The sequence below is a fragment of the Poecilia formosa genome, unplaced genomic scaffold (assembly GCF_000485575.1).
Source record: "Poecilia formosa unplaced genomic scaffold, Poecilia_formosa-5.1.2 Scaffold144, whole genome shotgun sequence".
Classification (NCBI taxonomy): Eukaryota; Metazoa; Chordata; class Actinopteri; order Cyprinodontiformes; family Poeciliidae; genus Poecilia; species Poecilia formosa.
This window is the reverse complement of record NW_006800083.1, coordinates 198828-217911: the sequence shown is the minus strand read 5'-3', so window position 1 is coordinate 217911 and position 19084 is coordinate 198828. Positions and strand designations below refer to the sequence as shown.

Genomic DNA, 19084 nt, shown 5'->3' with positions numbered 1-19084 from the left:
ATAATGCTAATTTTCAGGTGCCTAAATCTATGCATCAGAATCAAAATACCAAAAAATACATGTCATAAACATTACCTCAATAATACTGCAGTAGCTCTATCTCTGAGTTTTAAATTAGAGCAGTTAGGTCACATTATGCATTTTAAGTTTTGTAAAAACACTTTGATGCCGTGATATTTTTAGCTTACAATTGTCCAATCAAATAAGCAAATATTTGTGAAATAAAATAATCTAATTACGCTTAGCTTGTAAAGGGGGCAGACACAAAAAAAGCCAAAGAGAGTAAAAACAAACAAAAAAATCTAATCAAGTTAGAAACTAGAAAGGCAATGATGATGAACAAAGGAGTAAATAAAGCCTCGATGGACATAGAAGCAAACATCTTCCCTCTTTATCATCCTGAAGAAATAAGACTTTACTTCAAATTCAGATTTGGAACTTTTTTCTAGTTAAATGTTGCCTGCACAACATTTAACTAGAGCCTTGAAACATTTTAGTAGAAGATGTAGCCGCACGACAACAGAGACACCCAGAAGAGAAAATAAATCACCACAGTAAAAGAGACTGCAACTCATTCTTTGGTTCAGGTGTCTCATCTGAAGAATTGCTTTTTAAATATCCATACATGAAAAACAAAAAACAAAAAAGTCATCCAGTTGTTTCGCACTGGAGATCAGTCACAATAGTGCAGTGTTTCTGTGACATTTACTGGAAACCTTGCTTTCCTGAATAGCTTAACTGTGGTTGACGTACGCTGTCCTAGATCATTTTCCTCCATACTTAACAAAAACAACAGAACTGCAAAGTTAATATTCCACATAACATACTTGAAGAGGTTAAAAAAAAAAAAAGAAAAAGCTGAAGTCTTCTTGAAAATAAAAAGCCCATTGAGCGGTGAAGAAGGACTACATTGTTTCAGGAGAAACTGTTAGCGACAACCCCCTGACTGCTGTCACCGGGTGACGGGAGCCTCGTGTGAACCCTTCCAACAGGTCTAAGGGGACGCACGCAAACACAGGCGCATTCCTCTGGTCAGATAAATGGCAGTCATCATCATTAACCATCATCATTGCCATGGCGATTACTGCTGTTATTTTTGGCCAGATATTCACTTCACTGGATGGGTGTGAGAGACAGCCAAGGGACAGAGGAGCAAAACAGATACACTGGACTTCAAAAAAAAGAAGAAAGAAAATCAGTGAGAGATATATCAGATGTAGACTATGCCATGAAAAAAATGAATATTTACCTGATTAAACATTTGTTCTGTTTTTACTTTTCTGTCATGTTCCAGATCAAGTAAAATATTTTATATTAATAAAAAGTAACCTGAGCAAAAGAGAAAAGAATCAGTTTTCAAATCATGTCTAATGTTTATTATGAAAAAAAAAGATGTCTAAATTTGACCCTATGTGGAAAAAAAAAACAATTTTACCCTGCACCATATAGAGAATATATAAAGGCTATATATAATCGACATAGCATTTGATCTATTTTGATTAAACTTGAATCTAATACACAACGAAACCAGGTACTACATCATTAGTATGTAATTTCAGAATATGTAAAGCCAGCAGTTGCTTCATCCCAACTTGTCCCTTTCTCACACAGTGAGACGTCACCTCTGCTTCCAGTATAAAAATTGACCGCTCACAGGAAGACAGAAGAAAAAATACTGCAATTTATAGTCCAGAAAGAGCAAACAGAATTGGCTCAAAAATGGTATTGGTAACAATTATTATTCTTCCTATTATTACACTATTTTTTTTTTTAAGTCATACAGTTACAGCAATTGTAAATCTCACACACGCTACTTGGTTTAGGAAGCAAAGATAACGGAATGAATATTTTTACCAAACATATTTTTGTTGGGATGCAGAATATTAGCACACCATTGTGCTAATATTCACAATGTTGGCAATGGTGTGCACAACATTGTGAATATTGTGCTAACAGCGTTAGCACAACTTTTATACTTAATATAAAAGTTGTCATGACAATTTTAGCCGGAGATGGTAAGATTTTCCTCTCAATTCTCTTTTTTTATATCCTCACAATGTGCCCACCACACTAAGATTTTTGATCTATTTTAAATCAAAGCATGAAGGACGGTGAAAGTCCATCCAGGGGACCGAATACGTGTGTACATACATGCCTCCCATTAAAGCTACCCTTTTTATAAAGTCTTTTTCTGATTGTGCAGCCATGCTCTTTCATTTCAAGAGAAGCAAAAGATGACAAATGTCTTAAGATGACATTTAGGTTTTTTTGGAGACTGAGCTCGCCCAGGCGGTCTTAAATATGTTAGCAGTTGTTTTGAAAATAGACTGAACAATGAAATGGCTCATTTTAAATTTTTTTGAGACTTCTTTGAACTCCCTTAACTTGTCTGCCACTACAATGTCATTTCTGACATGGTTTTGATCTGCAGATGGTGACGACAGTCACTTCCACAGTCGGGACCACATCAGGGTGAATCATTGTCCTGCAGGTTAAAATAAATCAAACCTCCTGCAAAATGCTGAGTACTAATGTTCTCATTGTGTACTGAGGTGATGCACCTGTGTGATTTTAAATTTGAGGCTGTACCAATTTATTCACTACTAGAAACTGATTTTATTATTACATTTCCTGATTATTTTTAAATTATTTATCTTTAGTTTCTGCCTCCAACTTTAAACTTCTATGATTTAACACAGGACCCTCAACAACTTCTATATTTCAATCCAACTTAAAAATGGTCTGCATGAGCTCAGACAAACATTAACAACAACTTAAATGTTTAGATTACAAACTAAGAATGTGACTCATGAATTTATAATCCACAAACTCGTACCAAAAGTGAACTTCGGCTTACAGAGGCCGAAGCTGAGCAAATGTGAAAGTCAATATTTTTAAAATGTCGTCTTTAATGCCATTGGTTCTCATGACTTTGATCACCATGTGATCAAAAGACACAAGAACAATATGAACAAGCCTAGAGTAACGTAAACCACATGCTGCGAATGCTGTTATGACAGCACAGATGCAAAATCCACATGACAGTGTTGAAGTAATATGACAACAGCAGCTTAGAGCAAAAATATTACAAGATATTTTCCTGATAAAATATCAAAGTCCACTTTTCAGGCTGCTCCAAATATTTAAACAAAGCCAAAAAGCCTTTGATGAAGTTTTCAGCGACCAGGACAACTATCTTTATCCTACGCAACGACGTCAAGGAATCAAAAAGTGAGACTGAAGCCGACGATTATGTTTGAAACTCAATCTATTCTGCACAGACAAAGAGCAAACACCACCTGCCTGTCGGGTATCTCTGGTCTTAGGTGCTCCCATCTTTCCATCGCCGCCATCCTCTCCCTGAGCTTTGATCCGTGAGCCCAGCAGCCATTCGGGAGCCCAGCAGCCATTCGCGAAAGTGTCAGCGCTGTGACACTTTCGCCGCCTCTCGTTGCCGCCTCTGTGCACGTTTCTTAACTTGCAGCTAGAGCACGAGCCGAACCGTCGGATAGAGGCCATAAGACAGACGAAGGACAAGGTGAGCGAAAGATAAAGAGACAAAGAAAACAGAAGGAGCGCTGCGTAGTTCATGTTTCTCTGAGTGACAAAGCCTTGAGGGAACGCTCGGTGGCCAAACCAACCCACAGCTACATTGGGGCTCGAAGTCCATCTATGAACGTTTTTGTGCTGTGCCTGCATCCAACCACGCTCTGAAACATGCAATGTAATATGCAGCATGATGCAAGGAGGGCACAGTCGTAGCACTGTGTGAGAGAAACTGGCAGAAAGTCTTTAACAATGACTTCCTGTAGAAATAAGCGCACATCCCCATCTTACATGCATAGATGCATGGTGATGTAACTCCAGCTACCCACACTGTGAAAGCTTGTCACCATACTCTTTGGTTGCCATCATTTGTTAAATGAAAGAAGAAAATTCACCGTATGTATGAACAGTGTGAGGTTTAGTAGGTGCAAGTGTAAATGCTGGTGTAGCATTAAATAGAGCTGCCCCTACCCCACCTGTTGCTGCACACTGTGGTTAGTTGGTTGAAGAAATGCTCCAGCCAACTAATATGGAAAATACGCAGTAAGTCAAAGCTTTTTATGCTTTGTCAAACAATAAATCCATACTTCAACGTATCTTATAATTGCTATTTCATCCATAGATGTCTAAATAAAAATCTGAGAAGTGCCGAGTTCATTTTTATTTGACACCCTTACATCAGTACTTTGTGGAATCACCCCCAATGTCCAGGTTTTAACAATTGATAGTACTGGCTTTTATTTGGAGGTGTCAGAGTAAAGGGTGAATACAAATGCATGCTGCACTTTCCCATGGTGATCAGGGCAACAACCCCACTTTTTTAACTCAAACTGAAACCCCAAACTTGAGTGTAATAGATCCAACATGGTAACCAGAGACCTGGTGCAGCTTTGCAGTGAAACTTTGTAATAAATAAAGCTAGGTTAATCTTAGTAATCCCAGCTGCATATAGAGATTAGCTACAGCAAAGAAAGATAAACTGAGGGAATTTAAAAAAACTGAGAAGTTACCACGATTTCTTCTGTAATGCTTAATCTAAGTTAATTTGAAATATTTATTATCAGTGATCAAAGAAAAAAAAGGGGGGGTTGGAACCTGAATTTTTGGGCATATGTTTTAAAATATGTTGGAAAAATGTATCTTCTCCAGCTGGCACAACTTAGTCAGCATTACGTCAGTCATCCAGCGACTGAATACTATGTTTCTCACGTTAGCATATTTGCAGCCACAGTGGGAGCAGATGTCTGATTCAGAGAGAAGCCAAAAAGGAAGGCTAAAATTTCACTGGGCATACCAAAGACAGTTGAACCAAAGAAAAAACAGTCTTCAAAAGGTGAACATGTTTATCACAATCAAGTAAAAATGCCTCTTTTTTATGTTTTATTTTTTACGTTGCCCACATGAACCATGCCAAAATCTTCCAGTGCACACAGAACGGCTGAAATGGCAAGTCTGTTAGAAAGTGCTGGTTCAGGAGAGGCTTTCCTTACACAAGCAAACTGCTCTGTAATTACACTGGGTGGATCCACATCAGCCGAGAGACGAGAGCTAGAAAGGGACAGGAGTCAGGAACAAGGAGGAAAAATCAAGACGGACGACGACGCAAATTCATTTTTTACATGGGCAACAGTAAAATAATAATAATACAAAAAAAAAATCTGAAATACAGAAAACAAAACAAAAACCAAGGGAGGCTTTCCTTAAAAGGCCATGCTAAAGATTTTCAAAGCGTAGAGCAACTGTGACTTACCCAGCAAGGACATTCAACAGTGTTTTCCCACAGTTTGTTTTTTTTTTTTTTTTGTATATACATGGACGCTGTGAGAAACCAGATGGAGCCTCACTGCAGACAGAGAGACACTTCACGTCATCCGTTTTAATGTCTTAAGAAAACTTTAATCATCCACTTGCTAGTGCTAGAACTCTAAAAATGAGCTGGAAATGGCTGACAAATATTCAAAATTACCACCTGAAACTTTATCTTAAATAACAGCTTTGGCCAAAAGCTGCTACTATAGTTCATAGCTTAAAGCAAACTACTAGTAAAGGTTTTCCATTACTGATGTTCATATTGCCAAGCAAAGACCATTGTTGCCACAATCCTAGATAACAAAGGATTGGTCCACACAAAAATACAAGTACTACCTACTGTACTTCTGGTCAAATTTCTGCAAAAACATCAGACTAGAAGGAGCAAATATTATACATAAAAAAAATAACAATTATACGAATCTTTCTCACTGGGTCCATTTTGTGTGCAAGTACTGTTGCACACCTGCTCAGCATGAGGAAAACCGAATCAGACGAGTGGAAAGCCAAGAGGAAGCGATGAAGGAGAGAAGTGACCAGGCCGTTTGGGATGCCTGGACAGGAACAGATTAAAGAATATATATATATAAAAAAAAAAACCTGGAAAACTTCCAGGCCAAAGCAGAAAGAGAAGATGCATCCCAAGTAAAGTTGTACGTAATACAACTAAGTCTACTCCTGCTGTTTCCATGACATTTAATAGAAGAGAAGGTAGTGCATTGGTGCTATTATTTAAACATTCATAAATAAATGATCTTCTGTGCCTTTGCATCAGAAGGAGATCTGGCGGTTTGCCTGTCTTTGCTGATGTCTTTCCTTTCCTGGGCAACACAATCACCTTAAAAAGTAAATTAAGACAGCTGCCCATCATCTCAGGAATAGACCCAAGAGAGAAAAACAGAAAAGTTCCCCGTTTCAAGCTCAACAAATATGGCACATTCTACAAAGCTGAATCGAAATGAAGCAGAAAACCTTCTAGAACACTGTGTTTCAACAAAAGAGACCAAAGCGGACATGTTCAGCCACATAGCATAGCACAAACACCTCATTCTAATTGTCAAGAATGGAGGAGGAAAACTTATTATCCAGGCTCATGTTGCAGCCACAGGACCTTGGCACCTTGCAGTTTCTGTTTGCCAATGTATTCTAGCGTCAATAGTGACGCCATTTGTCTGACAACCAAAGCTTGGCCCACGTAGCACTGGACGACGATTCCAAAGCAAATCTACCAGCTGATGGAAAAAGAAAAGAATCAACATGCTGCAACGTCCCAGTGGCAAAACACAGACCTCGCTTTGGTTGATATGATGTGGGGGGATTTCCGAAAGCTAAATGAGTACGCGCAATCCTCAACCAAGTGGATAGATTTAGTGACAATATACAGCTCAGAGAGTCCTAAAGAAACCTCCATTCGTCCCCCTACTTATTTGTAGTTTTGTAGTCAGATTGTTTTTGTCAATATACAATTTTGAAAGAAAATCCAGCTTGGGAAGTCGACATATTTAGACTACTTGACATGCTACTGGCTGGCATTTGCAAAAGCAGTCAAATCAAGAGTGCCATTCATTTTCCTTGGTGCTGACTGCCTGTACCCCTCAGAGCAGAGACAAGCAAATTAAGGCATATTTGCTTTTTCTACTATTAAAATAGGCAGTTACAAGCATTTTACAAACGGTCTCACGTGATCATGGATTTTAGATATTTGCTGCCCTGCCAGCATGCCTAGGTGGGCCCCATCTGGGGAAAAGGAGGGCAGACCATATGGGTCCCATATGGGTTTGTCCGCGGGTTCCACGATGGCCCCACATGGGTTTGTCCATTTAGGGCCCATGTAGGGCCCATGTGGGCTGTGGCCCTACATGGGCAAACCCATGTGCGGCCATCGTGGAACCCACGGACAAACCCATATGGGGCCCATATATCAGCCCTCCTTTCCCCCACATGGGTCCCACCTAGGCATGCTGGCTGGGTGGCAGCTTTGGTCCCTAACCTCTTTAAGGCCACTTTAATACTTTAAGTTATTGGCTGAAGGTGTTTTTCCAAAAATGATGATTTATGTGTTGCACTTCAATTATCACAGATTATTCCATTTTGAAACAATGGTGTCCAGCTTGGTTTTAAAATGTACTCCAAAAAAAGAAAGGATGAATGTAGGTTTTGTTCAGTACATGAGTTTATTATTTATTATTCCGTAAGGTCAACTAAACCTCAAAGTTTTTTGAAAAAAAAAAAATGCACATACAAGATATGTGATAGATTTCATCAGACAGTTTTTAATCAAGCCTCAAAGGTTTTTAGGTGGTGGTGTCAGAATGTTTTGGATCGTTGCACGTACCAGTCAAAAGCTGGTCTGGTGATTCATTCTCCCAGCTAAGAACTTTCTGGAACAGTTTTCAGAGTAAAAGGTCTCCCAGCAGACACCAGCTATGTGTCACAGATAGCACAGATATCCACAGCATCATCTTTTATCTTCTGATTCATCCCACCTCCTCCTCCCACTTATCCGCAGAGCCAGAACAAGCCATATCCTGAACCTTTCATCTCACCAGCACATTTTAACCTCTCACATGCACGACTTTTTAGACCACCACTACCCTCCGCTGACCTTTGTAAGTAAAGGAAGAGCTCCAGGCACCAGCTCAATATTCACCATGTGATGTGGCCTTTCATTCAACTTTCAAGCTGGCCTTTAAAAAGAGTTGATTAATGGATTAGAGATTGTTTTCCCTTTTGCTGATTTTGGTGGGAGGGTTTATATAAAAGTAATTGTTTTTAAAGGCATAACAAAACAGTCATCAATCATATTTCTTTCTAATAACCAAAGTAATAGCTACTGCAGATGGGCAATGTTGGCTTAAATTTTTATCACATTGACATTTATTGCAATAATGATAAAAGTATTGGCAATTCAAGTATCACTACATGTGGCCAGAGTCTAACAAACACAAATAGTGCTCTAAAAATAAAACTTACCCAAATATTTAATAGCCTTCTTTAGTACATAACTGTACACAAAAATTACACTCAGTCATTCTTTCAAAGGCAGTGATTTAAATGAAGCTCCTATAAAACTAAGCCAAACAATACCAACAATATTGTCAGGGTGTTTTTTTTTCAATCATTAAAGTATATAATTATTCTGCTAAATCTGAACTCTAACTATTACGTTATTTTCACAATACCACAATACGGTTCAATAATTCCTTATCCAAAGTTGCTGCCATCATTTCAGCCTCTCATGCAGAGTTTGTCTCCCATTTATGACGTTGTGAATAGAGGCAATTGAATGCAATTTTGAAAAATGCTGCAGCATTGTAGAGGCTAAACAAAGCTAAAACAAAATTCAAAAAGCCTCCTTCAGTTAAGAAAAAAACAAAACAAAAAAAAAACGATGCAGCAACGACGACGCATCACACCATAAAGGAGAACCGGAAGGAGAGTTGACTGGTTGTCACAGAGAAAAATAACAGTGTGGTGGATTTCAGCCGCCCAAAACCACTCAGGTTGGATATCTTTGAATAATGTGTATATTTACTAGATTGTCATTATTGATTTTTTTTTACTAAAAAAAATAAATAAAAATCCACCAAAACTTTGTTTCTAAGCCAAAAACACAGTACATCATATATTAGACAAGCAAAATCATCGCAAAGGCATGTTGATTGTCTTTACTGTTATGCAAGTATCTATTTACCTAAAACCAATAATGATTTATGACCTTACAGAGTCCACTTCAGTCTCCGTCTTTATTGTGTGTAAAGAATTTGAAGAATTATGAAGTTAACATCAAATGAGTTTACAGCCCAGGTCTACCTTTCCATTTGTTTAAGTCTGGTTAGCATAACAAGGGGATTATAAAAGAGTGGCTGTAGAAAACGTAGATGGAAAGTATTTGATTCCATGTGGGTGGTCAAATAAAACAAAGTCACTCATAAATCTATAGTTATAAACACTTTGCTTTTAAACCTAATCCATGAAGAGTTGATCTAAACCAGCTTTTCCCTCCCTCTCCAGTTATGTCCTTTCCTCCATCTGTCTTCCTTAAACACCACAACTCATAGCTTCTGTCGACATGACTCATTATTCAAATCATATTGAACAACGTGGTACACTTTCATGCCTGGTCCGAGGGAAGATATTGCAAAGAGTACGCAAGAAATCAAGTCACCAGAGTAGGCTGATATGATTATGGGCAGCCAACAAAATTTCATAAAATTGAACATTTCATGTTCTAGAATTAGAACATAAAAAGTTCTAGTTCTAGAATATCTTATAGCCCAAATTAGGTCATTATGACACACACTCACTGCAAATCTTCATCTCTTTTGGGAAGTTGAGAGTTGTTATGCAACAAAAGAAGAGGCTGAGAATGGACCACATTCCTGCTGCCTGTTAAAGTGAAGACTGCTTAAATGAGCAGAAGACATGCACACATAAAAGGTCAAGAGGAAACTCCATCCGTCACAGTAATGTCACAAAAACAGCATGTGCACTGACATTTTTTTTTTCTGAGCGAATAAACACGGCCGGTTACAGCAACATCTTATGGTACTATTTGTTCAAACCTGCTTGTTCAGTTCCTGTGAAGTTAATTTCATAATAATGGATTTGTGAGAAGTACTGTACTATTATTTTTTTTAATGGAACATAAAAAATGACCAAAAACTAGACAGTTCTCCTTAACTTTTCTATTAAAGGCCTGTCTCCTTTTCCCCTCCCTTCATTTTTGCTTCATTCTTTAACTGCGTCTCACTTCTATTTTAATCCTGTTACTTTTTTAAGCCAGTACGCTTCCTTCCAACTCCTTTTATTTCTTTTTCTTTTCTCTCTCCGTCTACCTGACATTTGGCTTGTCGGCATGGACTACACTAAAGTTATGACCTCACTTCACAACAACGCTCCAAAGACGTAGCAGAGAGAATAAGCTGGACATGAGCTGGAATCTATGGGAATTAGACTGAAAAACACAAATGGAGATGTGAAAAGGCAACACGCTGGCACAACATTACAGGCATGCAATCGATAAAGACTGGCAAAAACATCTGGAAGGGGGAGGGAGACTGGATTTAGATCAAAAGAATAACACTAGAGCAGAGAAAAAAAGAATAGGTAAAACTGAACAAGGTAAAGGTGGAAGAAGGAAAAATATTCCTCCCTTAACCCCATAGAATTTCAACATTTTCCTTCTGTGCTTCTCCAAACCCTGAAGGTTCATTTTTAGCCCGGCACAGTCATTGCATTCAGTCCAAATCACACAGGCCGTCAGAGTTCACAAGAGCTGCAGGGCACCGTTCTAAACCTAATGTGCTGGCTCCAAACGTTTGAACAAGATACTGACATGTTCCAGGCAAACAATATGCACAAAGGCTCACGCACACACACAAAGCAGAGGAAGAGAGAAACCAGTTTATGACACACACACACAGAACAATGAGCACCAGTCGCACTGGACATCGTCAAACCCTCCAGTTACCACAACAACTTCCCATTTCCCTTAACCCATTTCCTGCTTGGAAAGGTCGTTTGCCAGCTACCGCTTCTGTGACTGCAGCAACAGGGAGGGAAAACCAACGAGCACCAAGGTAACAAAAGGGAATGAATTTAGCAGCTGAGCATCTTAGTTTAGTGCTAAAGTTAAGCAAAATTACAAGGAAGCCAATGTGATTGTTCAGGAAAATAAAAAAACAACAAATAAACAAAAAACAGCAAGCCTGGGATTGATGAAGGATCCAGATCACTTTGTACCCATGTACTTAAATTATAGAGGATCACCTTATTTTTTTTCTTTAGACTTCAGTATTTTCTTGCATTGTGGAGATAACTAGTCCCAATGTTTCACAAAATTTAATTCATTTGTAAATTATTTTCAGAGAACCTTAAAAATATATATTTTTTTCCAGTTCTGGTCCCTATATAAATGTGGATTTCCATGAAATATTACAGTTTCCAGTTTCTCACTAGTAAATAAGCTAAACCAGCTCTGAGCAACCTCCTGCTGGTAGCTATTATTCGTTGGAGTCCTATAACTTTGTTAGACTCTGAGTAAATTGTAGAAAATTACTGTAAATTCTCAGAAAACTACTTTAAACCCACTCCCTCACCGCTGTGGGAACAAATTGACAAATGGCAGATTAAAAATAAAAAAATAAAAAAAAAGTCCAGTGCCAGATGGCTCCATTTCCAGGGGAGCCAGATGAACGACTGCAGATGCATAATATAGCAAAGAGATGATACAGTGAGTACAGATTGCCATTTTCTAGATAAGCCTTATTTTTTCAAGGTTGTGGGGTGGCTAGACCCTGTCTTGCAATCAATGAGCAAAACTGTAAGACAAGAGACACACAGGGGAAACAACCTCATGGTAAAAGATACCATAAAGGCAATCTTGAGAGATCAATGAGCCTATTGGTCTCACATAATCCATTCAAAATATTCCATGTACCAACATCAAGCATCTCCACCAGAAAAAAAAAAAGTGAGCACATGGGTACATAGCTATCCCAGTGATGATGTAATGAACCGAAAGTCCTGAGTTTTGGTTGCAGCTTTCCTGCATGAGGTACCAAAGTTGTTTTTACTTTCTTCATACCTCACAGCCACATCCGTGACTGCAAATAATAATAACTTTGACCCGAGCCAGTGATCTGCAGCAAAGATTATGTCTATATAGAGATGTTAGAAATACACACAGGCAAATTTAATTCCCTTTCCATTCACTTTTAAACAAGTAACTACTCAACATAAGTTTAAAAAACATGACATAACAGAGCTTCACTTTGTTTATATTGCTATGAACTACAAACACCGGATTATGCCACCCTAATATCTGCAAATAAGACAAAAATAAATCTCTCAGCCTTTAAACATAGCATTACATAACATACTCTGATTGGGAGAGTATATTATTGTATGCCTTCTCTATGACTCCTACCCTGGCACAGTCACAATTGATGCTGGGGCAAAACAAACGAAAAAGAAACAGCAGGCCCTGGACTACCCCTTAATGTCTTTTGTGTGTTTTGTTTAATTAAACTAATAACATCCACTAATGTTAGTTTAACACTCCTCAACCTTTCAATAGCTTCTGCCATGTAATCCTGAAACCCAACTGGCCTCTGAAAATAGCCATGCAAGTGTTTGTTGGGAGAAAATAAACACAAGCGCTGAATGGTGCTGTAGAACCATAACAATTAGATTAGCTGTGTTTTTTTATTTATTATATTAACACAATGTCTGAATATTGCATAGTTTTTTTTTCCTGTCAATAAAACAAAAGAAAACCACATGAATATCTGTGTTGCGCTTGGTGTGCATATTTCAAGGTAAACAATCAAAACCTAAAACACAGAACACACAGCAGCAGACACAATAACAAGCACACTAAAGGAGGGTGGGAGAAAAAAAAAAAAACTGAACTCACCACTTTGGGTTTGGTCTTCTGTGGAGCAGAAGCAGACAACTTGTCCTCTGTGCCAATCTTCTGAGGTCCAGCTTCTGTAAGTCCAATGTTACTGGTCCCACCAGAGCCTTCTGCACCAGGAATTAATCCTTGAGATCCATTACTTGCTATAGAAGCAGGTCTGGCCTCAGTGTCCTCAAGATTGTATTTCTGTGAAACATCCTCCAAAGATGGGACCTCATGTCCTGGAGGCACTGCTTGGAAGTCCACTTCCTTCAGGGGTTGGAGCTGTGCAGGTGGGGAGATTGGAATGAAGGCGGCGGGTTCACTGGCGTTGCGAATGTGCTTGGGTTTAGTTTTGGATTTGGATTTCAGTGGTGATGCAGGAAGAGATGATATTAGCTTACTTTGGTTGCTGTGCTCCTCCTGGTCCTCTGGACCCATTTCAATGGGATGAAATTGGACATTGTCAGGAAAAGATTGTAACTTGCTGGGACGTTTCTTAGCCAGCCGGCGTGTTGTTCTAGGAGACAGAACCTCAGCAAGCTTCAGATCTAAGTTAAACTTCTCCTCCTTTTGATAGTGGTCTATTGAATCATCTTCGTCATCGGGGTTATCAGAAACAGCACTGCATTCTGACTTGGAGGCAGCAATCTTGGCCTGAAGCAGTTGTGTGCGGTTAGACTCTAAATCCCAAAGTTCTTCTCTCTGCTCACTTAGGATTGGTTCACTGCTAGAAGGTGGAATCTGTCCAGATTGATCCAACTCACTGACCTGATGTGTGCTGCCAGTTTGAGGGTCAGTTTGGGACACTGGAGGGGCCTCACTACGGCGACTGGGGTCACTAAAAGACTTCTTCTTGGGGGCCTTGCCGTTGCCATGATCATCTGTGATCAACCTGTCCATTGCACCTGGTTCGGCTACAATGTTCCTGATGACCCTGCTGTAATCCTGAATACCGTCATCACGTAAACCGCCGTCACTGTAAACAGACAAATCACTTGCCACGCTGCCTTTGTATTCTGATAGAGTAGATGCAACAGAGGCTTCAGGAGAAGCACCCCCCTTGACAGACAGGGAGCCCAAAAGGTTGCTGTCGACTGAAGAAAAATTGTTGCTTCCTTTTTCCGCGAGAGAACAGCACCGCTGAGGCATGGGGTCACTAAGAGAGCGATAGACAGTGGACTCACCATTTCCTACAGCTGCTATTGTTGACTCTGCATGACTTCCATTACTGGAATCGGACCCTGTGTTGTTGTTACCAGAAGGAGAGAATTTGCGCCTTCGGCGGACTGCACTTGGGGTTGCAGGAGATTCAAATCCTCCTTCTCCTGATGCTGCAGCTGATGTGAATCCCGTTGACACCGCACTGCTGGTGTTGATTTCCTCATTGTTAAGTTTGTTCATAAAAGTAGTAGCACTCATATCCACAATACGGTTGTCAGTTTGAGCCGTACATACTGGATAGGTCAAAGACTGCGGAAAACGAGTTTCATTTAGATGGTTTGTACAGTTCAAGCTGCTCTCTGGCATTGTTTTTTCCTCCTGTTTGAAGCTTTCCATCTCATGAAGAGCTGACTGCTTCCATCCAGTCAGTGGCTGCCCTAGAACATCTTTTGCTACTCTTGACCCTAAATTAACCCCAGCTGATCCCAGGAAAGATCTCACTGAGAGGTCAGGGGGACCCGACTCTGGCTCTGTCACAATCCCCTCATCTGTTAAGCTGGAGTCATGGCCTGAAAGCTCATCCATGGAGCGGTCATAGAGCATACTTTCCTCCGAGTCCCCCTTCAGTAATGATCTCTCAATCTCTCTGGTCTGCCTGTTGGACTTCTCCCAGCAGTCGGTACCCCTACTGTTTAGTTTCTCCAGCTGCATACTTTGTTCACTTCTCTCTCTCTCCTTGCTCTCTCTCTCCTGCTCATGTTTATTTTTGTCTTTTGTGTTCTCAGACTCTTGAGCTGTGCTCATCTGATCTTTAATGCCTCCTGTATTTTTCTTCCTTTCATCTGTTTGCTTGACCTGTAAACCTTCATTCCCCAAAATACTATCAGACAACATTAAAGCTAAATCATCATCATCATCATCATCCCTACTGCACATCTGGCAGATATCTTGGATGACCTGCCTGGCTTCCTGCACACATCTCTCCTCTAGTGGAGTTGGCATCACTTCTCCATTGTCATCCTCATCCTTTAGTCCATAAGTCCTAAGATTTTGCCCAAATCGAAAATCCCCACCATCACTTTCTACTTCTCTGTCTGACACCACCACCCTACCCTCAGTCTTCTCATCATCCAAGTCAAGCTGCTGCTCAGAGGAACTCCTCTTTGTTGCGCCACCTGTCAAATAAGATCTTGCACCTGTTGTTATTTTGTCCGAATAGGTGAATGATTTTGTGCGCCTTAGAGTGGCTGTGAGGTCTTTCAGTGAAGGGCGGTGACCCGAAGGTAAAACGGTCCCACTTAGAGGGCCCAAGTCCCTGCTGTACTCCGACGAACACTCCCCAGCCCTGTTTCGGTCCCCTCCACTTGGTCTTCGCATTTTGAGTTTTGGCACGTCATTTTTCAGTGAGTTTAAGAGAGTCATAGTTTCTGATGCAATATCGGGGTTGGACGTAGAAATTTTGTTAGCCTTATTTGCAGCCTCTCTCCCTGTTGTTTTCCTTAGTACAACAGTGTCAAGACCTCTTACTCCTGAAGATCCTCCACTTTCTCTGGGCGTTACACTTGGTATGAAGGTTACTGTTGGCAAGATTTTGGGATGCACTCGGACAGGTGCCCGGGAGAAGTTGTCTCCATGTCCAAAGCTGGGGGACCGGTACATGGTGAAATTTCCATGGTAAGTTTTACTCAACATAGATGACGAAGCAGCTCTGCTTGTTCTGCCTTGTGATCCGCTGGTGTTAAAGAGCATATTAGCTCCACAGCTGCCATCATCCCCCTGGTCCTCTTCTTTTAGAGTCTCAGTACTGGAGTATCTGCTACTGCAGCATGAATCACCAGGACTAGAAACAAAAGGGGGTATCTTCACCTTTGACACTCGTGATACAGCAGGAAGTGTGGTGGACATAGTAGGCGAGGAAAGGCGTTCCCAGTGCTGCACCCTGGCTTTATTGCTACGGCCACCAGGTTCTCGAGCCGAGTGGCTCCGATGTATCATCCCTGTAACTTCTCCAGTGTTTTGCTGCTGCCTCTCTGTGTGATCCATGGTCAGGGCTGGATCACTGTCACTGCCTTCTGATTCACCATACTGATCATTGTAATCATCACGGCCTGCTGCTAGAGCAGCCCCGCTGATCTTCTTCTTTTTTCTTAGAGAGCGACGGCGCACTGCCTCTCTACAGTGGGGGCCTATAGAAGCAGGGCTGTCCTCCTCGCTGCCTGAGGACCTGCCAATGACCTTTGCACCCCAACGGCCATTTTTATTGCGGGATAAATAGCTGCCCCCTCGCTCAGTGGCACTCCTTTCCCCTCCCCTGCAAGTGACAGAGGAAGCAGGACATGTGGGATAACTCCAAGCCCCTCCTCTCTTTCTCCTGCTGTGCACCTCTTCTTCGTCTCCAGAGCTTAACTTCCAATGGAAGCTGAGAGGAGAGCTAACTTTTGTAGAGGCTCCTGACTCAGAGGGGGGAGCTATAGTAGAGGAATAGGAGGTAATGGCTTTATCTGGAGCTGGAGTAGAGGAGATGGAGGAGGTGGTGGGGGCTGGTGCTCTAGAAGAACTATGTGAGGAATGTAAACTATCCCTGGGCAGCCCGACCCCCTGTATATCCCTTCTCTCCCTCTCTGTCGGCTGCTGTAGAGAGGAGCAGCAGGAGGAGGTGTCTAAGCCCACTGATCGCCTCGAAGACGGAGCAGCACAGGGTTGAAGGTCAGGTTTAGGGTCAGGCGTCGATCCAGCTTTTCTGGGGAACTTACAGGTAGCTTCTGCCTCAGCACTGGTACTATGAAATCTGCATGTAGACGAATTATTCCTGTGATAATTACACTCAGTGTGAAAATGACTTCTGGAAGACAATTCAGAATTTTCTATATCTCCTTCCTCGTCATTTGAGGGATGGGGATGTTCAGTTTTGAAATAAATGTCCACACAATAACAAAAAGTGTCTTTAGCAGAGCTAGTTTCCCTGCTTTCTTCTCCAGATGCGAATTTATCAAAGACAGAAATGCATACTGACTGCTTGTCACTTTCAATGTAGCTGGAGTCATGTAAATAGCCTCTGCCCGCTGCCTTTAAGCTCTCACATGTGTCAGTTTTGAGTAGTTGCGAAGCTTTCTCATCGAAAAGTTGTCTGATTTTGGTAACACTGGGCCACCTTTCAGAATGCGTGGGGATGTGGCGATAACTTCTGTGGGGTTTGCAAGGTAGTGAAGCCTCTTTACAACCAACATCCTCTTCCTCATCTGTAGTCAAACTCTTTCTAAGATCAGCGGCAGAGATCTGAGAATAATCTCTCTTACCAGACTTGCAGCTCTCAGCTGAGAAACGCCTAAAAATCCACTTCTCCGAATCTGAACCCGACACAGAATCGGTGCCAGAGTGAAACTTTAGCGATCTGCTGTCCGAGAGAGATTCTGCGGTGGTTGGGTCGCTCTCCAAGAAACATCCCTCACCGCTGTCTTCGTGGAAAGATTTACGAGTTGGAGATCCGTCTATCCTGTCGCCTCGGGCCCGGGGTAGAGTGCTGCTCCCCCGCGTAGGCGCTGCACCGTCTCCCGGTGAGGCGTGTTGCGTCCTGGTGGCTCCGCCGCTCCTCTTACTGCTGCTGCTGTTGAACTTCTCCGTGAGCTGGCGAATGGATGGAGAAATAGAGGAGGGAAGAGCGGAGGAGCCTCTCTTTGGCTCTGCGGTTGCGGTGGCGGAGATTTTGGAAACTTTTCTTGACACACTGACATTACGCGTCGCCCAGGACTGTTCTGCTCGGCTGGGCTCCGGGGGGAGGGCGACGCCGACAGACTCCGAACCCTCTGATTTCTGTTGCTGCTCCTCACTCCTACTGGAGCCCAACTTTTTGAAAGAGACGCTGCGATACGCGGCCGCATTCTTCTTTTTTCCTTCTGCCATTGTTCATGTCTTTTCTTTGTTACACTTCAAAGCTCCTTTTCTAGTTGTTGCTCCATTCCTCTTCTCTCCCCTCTTCTTACAGTTCAACCAACACCAAACAACAACCACTTTTGCATTTAAGCCGTTTGTAAAACACCAAGCGGCTCCTTGATGTATAAAACGACTAGGCAGTGGGGGGGGAGGGAAAGGTGAGGGCAGACCTCTTGATCAAAAACTTACATATTTGATCGAATGCCGAAACCGAATCCGTGCAAGAAAGAAAGGCGAAACTGGGGTTTTTTGGCCAAAAACTTCCCCAGCCAACCTCCTCACAAACACAACTTTTCCATTGTTATTCCTACTGTTTGTAAATCTGCGCACATCCTCCTGCACGGGCCCAGCACACCGACCACGCTGAACTCCCCCAAAACTGTTTGTGGATTCCTTAGTTTGGCATCATTTGCTTTTCCGTGACTTATGTTGTGTTTTTGCGTGTGCATGTTAATGCTTGAGATAGGGCAGAGGGGGTGGGCGGGACTAAGGGGGTATAGGGGCTGTCATAACCCCCCTGGGGAACTGAGAGGAAAAGCTCCCCCCGCCCCCCTTGTTGATAGAGGGGAGATACAGTGGACTAACTGGATGTAATTATAGCCTCTTCCCTTGTGAAAAACACAACAGCACTGTCAGAACAGGGGGGTGGGAAAAGTTCTCAAATAAGCAGCCACTATAAAACAAAACAGATTTCTACCATTATTCTGACTTTCTTTCTAGCGTTGTGCTAGAAAGAAAGAAAAAAAAAATTGCATTGCATACTTTACTACAGCTTTGGCACAGTAAGGAGCTCCAGAAGCAGCGTGTCAGCATTTGTAGGAAGGGGTGTTGGAGGGCTGGGGTGTGTAAAGATAAAAGTTTTCATTCCTGCACAATAACCTCTCTGTGGTGCTTCCCATGTGGCTGTCTGCTTAACAGGTCCTTTTGTTCCAGAGGGGAATTCTGTGCTCCAGTCTCTCACAAAGGAAAGAGGGGGGTTTGTCACTGCAGCGCCCCCCACCGGTGGGTTCCCTGCACCTTCAGGTCTGAGTTGGAGGACACTGCATGCTGGTTTAAAAGGACTCCTGCTGAATTCGGGTTGTAATTTGCTAAACTACTAAATGTTCTTTACTGTTTTAAAGTGAAAGCTAAAACACCAGCCTTTTAACAACGCCGAGTCTGCATACCAGAGCCAACAGGATAGAAAAAAAAAACTTGAAGTAGGCAGAAAAAAAATGTGAATAGATCCCCCCA

The 19084-nt window shown here is 41.7% G+C and overlaps 1 protein-coding gene across 1 annotated transcript in view; it reads right to left on the bottom strand.

Annotated features, from left to right (window-relative positions):
- arhgef17 (Rho guanine nucleotide exchange factor (GEF) 17) overlaps positions 1-18273 on the bottom strand; it is a 67390-nt gene extending 49117 nt beyond the window's left edge. The window contains exon 1 of the mRNA XM_016676926.1: positions 12776-18273. Within this exon, the coding sequence (XP_016532412.1) occupies positions 12776-17821 (5046 nt within the window). The 5' untranslated portion in view covers positions 17822-18273. The remainder of the gene's footprint in view (positions 1-12775) is intronic.
- Between the last annotated feature and the right edge of the window lie 811 nt (positions 18274-19084).